An 11715-nucleotide genomic window follows, 5' to 3' on the forward strand; every position below is an offset into this window, starting at 1 on the left:
GGCCGCCTCACCTAGCCTGCTCTGACACCAGCCTGGCCAACATCCCCTGCAGATGTGGCGGAGCTTTGATAACCATCCATCTACACATCCCTACATCCGCCTTCAGGCCGCCTCCACTGCAGACTATAGCAGGCAGCTTTGAGTGACCTCCACCTGCCAGCCTCTGCGTCCAGCCTTCAGGCCGTCTCCACCTGCAGACTCTGCCAAGCAGTTTTGATTGACCCTCCACCTACCTGCCTGTGGCAAGCAGCTGTACCCTGACACAGCACCTGTAAGGCTCTTCCACCAGCCTTCTGTCCACATCCACCTGCATACTGTGGATAGCAGCTTTAGACTGATCCTCCACCTACCTGCCTCTGCCACCAGCCTGCAGGCCGCCTCCACCTGCAGATTGTGGCAAGGAGCTGTACCCTGACCCTCAACCTGCCTTCCTCTTTCTCCATTCTTCAGGCCGCCTCCACTTGGAGACTCTGACAAGCAGCTCGAGCCTGATCCTCCACCTGCCAGCCTGCTTGCTGCCTCCACCTGCAGACTCTGGCAAGCATCTTTGACTGACCATCCACCTACCAAACTTTGCCAACAGCCTGCAGCCTGCCTCCACCTGCAGTCTCCGGCAAGCAGCTGTACCCTGACCCTCCGCCTGCCAGCCTCTTCCACTAGCCTTCTGGTCACCTCCACCTGTAGACTGTGAACAGCAGCTTTAGACTGACCCTCCATCTACCTTCCTTTGCCAACAGCCTGCAGCCTGCCACCACCTACAGACTGTGGCAAGCAGCTGTACCCTGACCCTCCACCTACTTGCCTCTGCCACCAGCAGCAGTCCACCTCCACCTTCAGACTCCTACAACCTGCAGGTGTAGGCAGCCTGCAGGTTGTAGCCTGTAGTGGTAGTTACCAAACTCCACCTTCTGTTTGTCTCACATGTCTGTCTCTGTTTTGTGTGTTGCTGGATGTGACCTCCAGTCTCCCTCTCACCTGACTGTCAGCTCACCACCTGCTGCTCATCATCCAGTCATCCTATATAGAGGACTGATTCTACCTTCCAGACTTCCAGATTTATTTTTTCAATCCTGTTTAACCTTACTTTCCCTGTGCTTCAGGAAATCCTGCCAGTCATCCATCCAGTTCAGTCTTATCTAAACACCTGCTCCTGAAGTTTGCTTCCTCCACCAGCCTTGCACTGTTCTGGATCTCCTACCTTTAAGATCTCATCCAGTCACCCTGCTCCTGAGTTGCACTATTCATTTGGTTGAATAAACTGTATAAATGTATTCTCTTCTGTGGTTGGTGTTTGCAGTTTGGGTCCTCTACTGTTCAATATAATGATCTGTGTATATAGCATCGTACTTTAATCAAAGCAAAGTGCAAATTAGCTGCTGAGCCTCCTATCAAGGCCTTGTTCCTCATTATCTCTGTGCAGTGTGTGCAATATTCCTGTGCTAGAATACATCGTCAGGTTTGCTGTGTGATAATGTGATCAAACACAAAAATTATTCTGTAACATAAATCATCTGAGCACACTGTCAATATCAGTCTAAAACTGGATTTTTAACATAAGAACCCTGATAAGACTGAGGAGCTCATCCACACCCTCCTGACAAGAGGCCTAATTAGACAACAAGTGGAACGAGCTTTGAGGGTGAACCAGGCTTTACTTAATAAACCACAGGCTCAAATATCAAACATATTAACAGACCTAAAAGTTTGGCATCCAGAAAAGGTTCAAGGGCTTTTTAAACCTCATCACACCTACACTTTAACCCTTATGTATTTACAGGACACATCATGTTCATCACTGCCTTTTTTTCTTCACTTTTCGTCAGAAACCACTTGTGTTTGGTTTAGTGTTAGGTTTGTCCTGGACACATGGAGGAGAGGAGCAGTCAATGAAATGGCACAGATACAGTAAACTAAGATTTCTGGAGCAGGGTGATATTTTTAAAACAACATTTCAAGCACAAAACGTCTAGCTTGGATGGATTCGTAGCTTCATTATGTTAATAAAAAACAGCATCTTTAGGAGGTTGTGGTATTATTAGGATTCATTTTTTTCAGCTACACGATATTGTCAAAGTTTTATTCTGCAATATATTGTCATTAGTGCTGTCATGGTTTGATTCTGTCTGTTTTGTGCTGTTATTTTTCCCTTTTGGTGCTCTTTGTTTCTCCCCTCCCCCTTCCTGTTCTCTTGCTGGTGCAGAGGTGTGATTGGCTCCTCCCTTTTCCTGCCTACAGTCTTACCTATCAGCCTATCAGCTTCTTCCCTCTTCCTTTTAGGCCTGGCTTTCCCAGACTTCCAGTGCCAGAGTATTATTCCCCATGAGCTCCAACCGCACGTCTGGTTCCTTTGTTCTCCCGAGAGAAGATTCCTTGGCTGAAGTTTTCCACCTGAGAAGGTCGCTTTATGTTTGGTTTTTTGAGGACATTGGCCCATTGCAGTGCCTATCTACTTGTTTGATTTTCATTTTTGTGGACTTTGCAACATTAAAGTGACTTTTGGTTAAACTCCTTCACTTAATCTGTCTCTGCTTTGGGGTCCAACTCTGGTCCTATAACAGAATACTCTGGCCAATTATGGACCCCGCGGAGATACAGAAGGTTAAACAGGCCATCTCCTCACAAGGTGCACTTGTTGGCCAGCATGAGAGCGCCCTGTCGGTGATCATGGACAAGCTTCTCCACCTGTCTACCAGCATGACTCAGCTTGACCAACGACTCAACCAGGTCGCTACTCAGCTCTCAGTTCTGGCAGACCCCGTTCCTCCTTCAAGTCCGCCGGTTCCTGTTCCCCCTGAAGCAGCCTCCCCGGCCCAGCCTAACAATCCACGTGAGCCATTCATACCCACTCCTGACAGGTACTCTGGAGAGCTAGGGTCATGTAGCCAGTTCCTCTACCAGTGTTCTCTAGTTTTTGACCAGCAGCCTTTGACTTATTCCTCTGACAGATCCAAGATAGCCTTTGTTTGCAGTTTGCTCTTTGGTAGGGCTTCGGCTTGGGCCCTGGCTATGGCTAATGCTAACTCTCCCGCCTGGCAGTCCTATCTCCTATTTTGCAGTGAATTGCGTAAGGTTTTTGACCACCCTCTCCAGAGTAAGGAGGCCGGGAATAGACTTCTTTCCCTGCGACAGGGCTCACACTCTGTAGCTGATTACTCTGTGGAATTTCGCATTCTTGCTATAGAGGCCGGTTGGGATGAGAAGGCCCTTCAAGGAATTTTTATGCGTGGGCTCAGGGAGGAACTCAAGGATGAGCTAGCTGCTCGTGATGAGACCTCGTCACTAGAGGAACTAATCTCCTTGGCCATCCGTTTGGATAACCGCTTATGTGAGAGACGCAGGGAAAGAGCAGCTAGCTCCCGGGTCCCTCTGCCGTTGCCCAAGCCCTTTCGACTCCCTGGTTCCCTGCAACCCCATCCCCTCCAGGAGGCCCCCTCTCCCAGCGTGGTGACCCCGGCAGCTCCTTCCTCTCCTGTTCCTGAGGAGCCCATGCAGTTGGGGAGGATGAAGCTTTCTCCTGCAGAGCGTCAGCGTCGCCTTCTTCAGAGGCTCTGCATCTACTGTGGTGCAGCTGATCACTACCTCGCCAACTGCCCTGCTCGGCCAAAAGACCAGGCTCATCAGCCGCCAAGGGGACGCTGGTGAGCCAAACCTCGGTGAGTCTATCCCCTTCTAACCGGATCCAGCTCGAGGGAACTGTTTCTTTTGTTCAGACTAAAGTCCCTCTCCCAGTTTTAGTTGACTCGGGTTCAGATGACAATTTTATTGACAGTGGCATCGTCACTAAGTTTAACATTCCCTCCGAACCTTTATCTAAGCCAAAGGAGGTTTTTGCCCTTGACGGTCGACTCCTAGCCCTAGTTACCCTCCGTACAGCCCCTGTGTCTCTGCTTCTGTCTGGTAATCATCATGAGACTATATCTTTCTACCTCATTCCCTCACCTTCCTCACCCTTAGTTTTAGGTCTCCCTTGGCTCAAGATCCACAACCCCCACATCGATTGGTCCTCTTTATCTATTACTAACTGGAGTTTATTCTGTCACTCTCACTGCTTGCACTCTGCTGTTCCCTCTGTCATGTCCACTCCAGTTTCCCCCAAGCCCGTAGATCTTACTCTCGTACCCCCTGAATATCACGACCTCCAGGAGGTTTTTAGCAAGGATCGAGCTTTGTCCATTCCCCCCCATAGACCGTATGACTGTGGCATTGACTTGCTCCCTGGAGCCTCTTTCCCCTCGAGCAAGCTCTATAACCTCTCCAGGCCGGAACGGGAGGCTATGGAGGCCTACATTTCTGACTCTCTGGCTGCTGGACTAATCCGTCCTTCCTCCTCACCTATGGGGGCGGGGTTTTTCTTTGTAGACAAGAAGGACAAGACTCTTCGGCCCTGCATTGACTACAGAGGGTTGAATGAAATAACCATCAAGGATAAGTACCCTCTCCCCCTCCTCGACTCAGCCTTCACTCCTCTCCACCAGGCCACCATCTTCACCAAGCTGGACTTGCGAAACGCTTATCACTTGGTGAGGATTAAGGAGGGGGACGAATGGAAGACTGGTTTCAACACCCCGCTAGGTCATTTTGAATATCTTGTAATGCCTTTTGGACTAACGAATGCTCCTGCTGTGTTTCAGCGTCTTGTTAATGATGTCCTACGTGACATGCTCAATCGATTTGTGTTTGTTTATCTTGATGATATTTTAATTTTCTCTCGCTCCCAACAGGAACATGTTCAACATGTCAGGCTGGTCCTCCAGAGACTCTTGGAGAACAAGCTTTTTGTTAAGGCAGAGAAATGTGTTTTTCATGTTGCCTCTGTCAGCTTCCTGGGCTTTGTGGTGGAGAGGGGGCAGATCAGATCAGACCCAGCCAAGATTAAGGCTGTGGAGGAATGGCCCACTCCCACCACAAGAAAGCAGCTGCAGAGATTCCTTGGGTTTGCCAACTTTTACCGCCGGTTCATCCGGAATTACAGTCGTGTTGCTGCTCCCCTAACCTGTTTAACATCTGTTAAATCTCCTTTTGTTTGGTCCCCGGATGCCGAAGCTGCTTTCACTAGGCTAAAGAGTCTGTTCTCGTCTGCTCCTGTGTTGTGTCACCCTGATCCTGCTGTTCAGTTTGTGGTGGAGGTGGATGCTTCGGACACTGGGGTGGGGGCTGTCCTTTCTCAGCGCTCTCCTTCCGACCAGAAGCTGCACCCCTGCGCCTTCTTTTCCCGCCGCCTGACTCCTGCAGAGAGCAACTATGATGTGGGAAATCGGGAGTTACTGGCAGTGGTGCTGGCTCTGCAGGAGTGGAGGCACTGGCTGGAGGGCTCCACTCTACCATTTGTTGTTTGGACTGATCATAAAAACCTGTCTTACCTCCGTTCTGCTCGCAGGCTTAACTCCCGCCAGGCTAGGTGGGCCCTGTTCCTGGGACGTTTTAACTTCACTCTGACCTACCGGCCTGGCTCCAGAAATGCCAAGCCCGATGCCCTTTCTCGACAGTTTTCTCCTTTCATTGAGGATCCTGCTGAGGACACCATCCTGCCACCCACCTGCGTGGTGGGAGCGGCCAGATGGGAGGTCGAGCGGTTGGTCCAGGAGGCCCTGGCTGACCATCCAGTTCCTGAGGGGGGCCCTCCTGACCGGCTGTTTGTGCCCCCATCTGTCCGTACCCCCGTGCTCCAGTGGGGACATGCCTCCAAGGTGGCATGCCATCCTGGTGTACACCGAACTCTGACTTTGCTCCAACAGCGTTTCTGGTGGCCCTCTATGTCCGCCGACACCAGGGAATATGTCTCTGCCTGCTCTGTCTGCGCTCGCGGTAAGGCCTCTCATCGTGCTCCTGCTGGGTTTCTTCGCCCCCTCCCTGTTCCCCATCGCCCCTGGTCTCACATAGCTGTTGACTTTGTTACCGGTCTGCCTCCCTCTGAGGGCTACGACACCATTTTAACCGTGGTAGACCATTTCTCCAAGTCGGTGCATTTTATTCCCCTGACTAAACTCCCCTCTGCTCTGGAGACTGCTAACCTTCTCACTCTGCATGTTTTCAGGTTACACGGTATCCCCCAGGACATAGTTTCAGACAGAGGTCCCCAATTTGCCTCCCGAGTTTGGCAGGCTTTCTGCCAGGCGGTGGGGGCATCTGCCAGCCTTTCCTCTGGATACCACCCTCAAACCAATGGCCAGACAGAGCGGGCAAATCAGAACCTGGAGGCAGCCTTGCGCTGCGTTGCTGCTCACCACCCGGCCTCCTGGTCCATTCACCTCCCTTGGGTGGAATACGCCCACAACTCCCTGGTGTGTTCGGCTACTGGCATGTCCCCGTTTATGGCCGCTAATGGTTTCCAGCCCCCACTGTTCCGTGCACAGGAGGCTGAGGTGGCCGTTCCCTCCGTCCAAGCGCATCTCCAGCGTGTCCATCAGGTCTGGCGGGAGACACCGGCAGCTCTCACCCGGATGGCAGCTCGGAACCAGAGGTTGGCAGACCGTTGTCGCTCTCCTGCTCCCCTGTACCAGCCTGGCCAGGAGGTCTGGCTGTCCTCCCGTGACCTACCTCTCAGGACGGAATCACGTAAGCTAACTCCCAGATACATCGGCCCTTTCCCCATTGACCGCATCATCAATCCCAGTGTGGTGAGACTGAAGTTACCCCCCTCTCTCAACATCCACCCATCTTTTCATGTCTCTCTCATCAAGCCTGTTTCCACCAGCCCTCTCTGCCCAGCAGCCGACCCCCCTCCTCCCCCCCGGATCATCGACGATCACCCTGCTTACTCTGTCCGGCAACTCCTGGATATTCGTAGGCGAGGTCGAGGTTTTTAATACCTTGTTGACTGGGAGGGTTATGGCCCGGAGGAGAGGTCATGGGTTTCTCGCTCCCTGATTTTGGACCCTGAGTTACTTAGAGATTTTTATGTTAGGTACCCGGACAAGCCCGGCAGGCCGCCAGGAGGCGTCCCTTGAGGGGGGGGTACTGTCATGGTTTGGTTCTGTCTGTTTTGTGCTGTTATTTTTCCCTTTTGGTGCTCTTTGTTTCTCCCCTCCCCCTTCCTGTTCTCTTGCTGGTGCAGAGGTGTGATTGGCTCCTCCCTTTTCCTGCCTACAGTCTTACCTATCGCCTATCAGCTTCTTCCCTCTCCTTTTAGGCCTGGCTTTCCAGACTTCCATGCCGAGTATTATTCCCATGAGCTCCAACGCATGTCTGGTTCCTTTGTTCTCCCGAGAGAAGATTCCTTGGCTGAAGTTTTCCACCTGAGAAGGTCGCTTTATGTTTGGTTTTTTGAGGACATTGGCCCATTGCAGTGCCTATCTACTTGTTTGATTTTCATTTTTGTGGACTTTGCAACAAGTGACTTTTGGTTAAACTCCTTCACTTAATCTGTCTCTGCTTTGGGGTCCAACTTGGTCTTATAACAGTGCCATGTAACTGCGTCTGGTTTGTTTACGTACAATTACAAATGTAGTGGTGTGTTCAGGGGTGGACTGGCCATCTGGCATACCGGGCATCGTCCCGGTGGGCCGTTGAACCAATGTGGGCCGGTCTCCCCCCCCCCCCCCAATTGGGATGGCCAATTGGCTACAGAGGGCTATAGATAGACATATATGCAGAGCTCTTTATTCAGACACTCTACTATTTCAGGATCTGGTTATTATAGACACAGAATAAATATTTCAATATTTATCATCACAGTAACAGTGTTACACACATTAGTAGCTGTAAACACTCAGCATTAGAAAAATACATACGTTGGTTTGGTGCTTACATAAGGAGTAAACATTTATAATCATCACTTTAAAAGTTACATACGTTGTTTTTGGTGCCTGTTTGTTTCCCAGATATATTAGTGTGTGTGTGAATGGGTGTATAAGAGACATTAACTTAAAGCACTTTGTAGAAAGGCGCTTTATGAAGTTCAGTCCATTTCCTTTTATTAGTTTACGGGGCAGATCTACCACATCCAATATGGCGGATGCCATAACGCAGCAATGGACCAACCTGCTCAATGAGGCGTCTATGTATATATGTCTGTGTATATATGTCTATGTATATATTTCTATGTATATATGTCTGTGTATATATGTCTATGTATATATTTCTATGTATATATGTCTATGTGTATATGTCTATGCTCGCTCCTACAGTGCATTACATCTACGGAGGAATGGTGTTTCTACACAATGAAAGTGATCATAAATCGCTCAGTTGTCAAGCTAATTTCACGAGGTTTGTTTGTCAAACGTCAGACATGACAGACAGACAGACATAGATAAAACAAAAAGAACCCAGAAAACGTTCAGGTGTGTTCAGGTCTTTATATCATTGCTTTAAGGGTATACATTACATTTGAGTATGATAATAATAATAATTGTTATTACTATTCTTATCATTATATTATCATTATATATTTGTATTATTACCGCTATTATTATATTTGCTATCATTATCATTATTATATTATTATTGTTGCTATTATTATTATATTAATATTATATTGTCATTGTTATTATTATAATTATATCACTATCATCATCATCATTCTTATTATTATTATAATTGCAGACATAGGATCTCCTGTCTATACCCTTTTTGAATATCAGACCGTCAGAACAGCTGGGAGGACTTTGTTGCATGCTGCAGGACACAGAGGAGAACTGTGCAGCTCGTAAACTCCCACCACCCCCTGATCAGTATCATCATCTCTATGAATAAAGTAATTTGATTGATTCCAAATATTCAAACTAAACAGGTTCTTTGAATTACCAGAGTTTTAAGTGACAGAACTTTTGTAGAGTTTTTTGTGTTATGGGCCCTTCTGGTGGTGAGAGAAAACTAGATCAGTTCATTAATGTGGAGGACAGGAAGGATGCAGGACCAGCACTTATTATGCTTGCACTGATTGAAATATTCAAGACTGCATGTCTTCAGTGACTACAGCAAACCATAGAATGTAAATATTCTACATTTCTTATGCAACATTTTAGATACATTTCTACAAAATTCAGTCTAGCATATTTGGAATCCCTGGAAACTTTGGGTTCTCTACTATAAATTAATCTACTGTGGATTTGAACAGCCCATCCAGAATGCTGTGGTTTAGACAATGAAGTGGTTTAAAAGCAAACAACCATTTTTTCTTTTTCTATTTGTCTCTAAAAGAAAAAAACGGAGAACTCGACAGCCTTTTCACAACAACAGTGAATTTAATGCAGCCATGTTCTTCAGTGGAAAGAGCACTGACCCTGTCAGAAGTGAGCTGCTTTCACTGATGGCAAGGTTGTGTTCAGTTGGGTTTCTATAAACTAGTTTGTTTAGCATCGCCTTCATCCTCCTCTACAGCCTTATTGTCGTAACACCGTGCTTCTTCATCCTCCTTTACAGCCTTGTTGTCATAAGACCTTGCTTCTTCATACTCCCTGCAACACAAAGAAACAGCAAGGTTAGTCATTTACTTTGATCGTTTTTACACTCAGGTCCAACGTACCAACTGCTCATCAGAAACCGTACAGCCTGTTCTATCCAAACCTCTCACACTGACACAAAGCAAACCCCTTTACACACCGGTGTCACAGTTAATGGGAACAATTTAGGGTTCAGCATCTTTCTCAAGGACACTTAGACTGGACTAGGGTAGCCAGGAATTGAACTGGTGACACTCCAATTGCTAGACGACCTGCTCTACTAATGATGAGACTATAATAAATATAGTGGAAGTGAAGAACACAACAACAACAACAACAACAACAACAACAACAGAGAGTAGTATTTTCAAAATGTTGAGTGAATTTCACCATGGCTACTTCTACTACATGAAGCTTTGTTTTATTCATCCCCCATTTTTAGTGTGTACTCCATGGTTACACCACTGAGTTAACGAAAGTGCAATCTGAAGCTGAAGTTGCCATAGCAACTTACAATTTACTATACTGATTTTGTACAGTGGTGGAAAGTAATGGAATTACTGCAATGACATGCAATCTTTACAATTGCGCTTTGTTGTATAGCACTTGGGAAAAATGTTTGCTTCTATATCATCACTAATATGTGACATCAATGCTTTAGTAGGAGAGTCAGTTAAATAAAGGAACCTTGCACAACTATTGCTCATAAGACATTCAAGGCCACAGAGTGGAACCCGCTGCTCACATACTGTATATCACAATATCTTCTGTCAAACCAGGAGGATAGTTGATTCATAATCAGTTACTGTCATTCAGAAGCACATTAGGTTAACGAAACAGCATATTAGAACATTTCATGGTTTTAGTTTAACTAGGTACTGTATAAATGAAACCAAACGAACTGCGTTATACAGATCATTGTGACCTGCTGTGTGTGAAAGACTGACCTGTTCTTCCTAAGTAGTCTGTGAGCAATCAGAATGATGAAAAGGATCAAGAGGAAGCCGACCACGGCCGTCAAACCCACCAACCAGGGCTGAAGAGTCACCGACTGAGAGCTTGCTGCTGCTCGCATGCTGGTCCGCATACCTGAACACACAATTAGTCCGTAAGAAGAAGAGGTTGGAATTTGGTTTTAGGTGCTATGACTGCTGCGTTCAAAAACAGATTTATTATAATGAAGTGGGAACTGATACTGTACCATTTATTTGACAACAAATAATAACTTCACTACTACATTTGAGGTACTTCTTTAGTGTACTTCTTTCTTTTTTGAGCCATGTCGAAGACAAATATTAGTCACATTCTGATGGATAGTGAGCTCTTCAGATTATAAATGGCAGAAACATACAGTGTCATGAGGATACATTTTTTCAGGTTGGGTTTAATGATTCTAAAACAACTGATTCCTACTTAAATGAGGAATATACAAACATATACATATACAAATATAGTAACAAAAATTATTTCCTCCTGGGATTAATAAAGTATTTCTGATTCTGATAACTCCGTAGTTATATATTGAGAGATGAAGCAGAATTTTACCTTTGTTAGCTGAGCAACTGATGGCCGACAGTAGCACACACAACACAAGAAAGGGCCGATTCATCCTGAATGTAACAGAACGATAGACTCGACACAACAAATGAACATGACCCTCAGCACACACATACACACACAACTAACTGTAATTGTGCTCAAAGTTCACAGTCCAGATGGAGTTATCACAGGAATCCAGGTGTGTGTTAACTGCTGTGTTACTGATCAGCATGTTAAGCTACTTCCTGTATACTACATAACTACTAACTACATAACCATGAATACTGGTTCACCAGCCCTAACTGACTTATTTTCTCTCAGAATCTGAAGTGACTGAATTTCCATAAAGGAGGGATATGTTCTGAGGGAAACATTTACACTGTGGAACATTTTATTGAAGGGCTGTATAAGCCTTTTTGTTTGCTGCCATGCAGGTATCGCATGTGATAAAGATTATTTACAACTTTATTTTGGAATATGCAACATTTAAGTGTGATATTAAGTGCAGCAATAAAGGCCTTAAAACCAGATTTTATCTCAGACAAACTCTATGAGTCTGGCCTTCGGAATTAGATGATAATGTGGGGCTCACCATAAGGCACCTGTTATTTCATTGGACTGTATATTGTGCTTTGGTGGTGCATATAGCACTGCCAAACAAATCACAAACTAGTTCCCACACTTCTGTACCGGGAACCTTCAGATCCCAGAGGCACCCAGTTTACTCAGTTGTAATTCAGCCTTGTGTATACAGAAATATTAAAAATAACATTTACAATACTAGGAATGAACC

At 46.4% G+C, this 11715-nt stretch overlaps 1 protein-coding gene and 1 long non-coding RNA gene across 2 annotated transcripts; one reads left to right on the top strand and one right to left on the bottom strand.

Annotated features, from left to right (window-relative positions):
* The first annotated feature begins 770 nt into the window (after positions 1–770).
* LOC113745110 (uncharacterized) lies at positions 771–1271 on the top strand. The gene is made up of 2 exons (XR_003461982.1): positions 771–887; positions 1101–1271. It is a non-coding gene; the product is annotated as an uncharacterized LOC113745110 (long non-coding RNA).
* Positions 1272–8501: 7230 nt separating this feature from the next.
* smim24 (small integral membrane protein 24) lies at positions 8502–11653 on the bottom strand. The gene is made up of 3 exons (XM_010757036.3): positions 10929–11653; positions 10331–10472; positions 8502–9398 (listed from the first exon to the last, which is right to left on the bottom strand). Exons 1-3 carry the CDS (start codon positions 10990–10992, stop codon positions 9278–9280), a joined length of 327 nt encoding a protein of 108 aa, XP_010755338.1. The 5' UTR covers positions 10993–11653; the 3' UTR covers positions 8502–9277.
* Between the last annotated feature and the right edge of the window lie 62 nt (positions 11654–11715).

The sequence above is a fragment of the Larimichthys crocea genome, unplaced genomic scaffold (genome assembly GCF_000972845.2).
Source record: "Larimichthys crocea isolate SSNF unplaced genomic scaffold, L_crocea_2.0 scaffold457, whole genome shotgun sequence".
In the NCBI taxonomy this organism is placed as follows: domain Eukaryota; kingdom Metazoa; phylum Chordata; class Actinopteri; family Sciaenidae; genus Larimichthys; species Larimichthys crocea.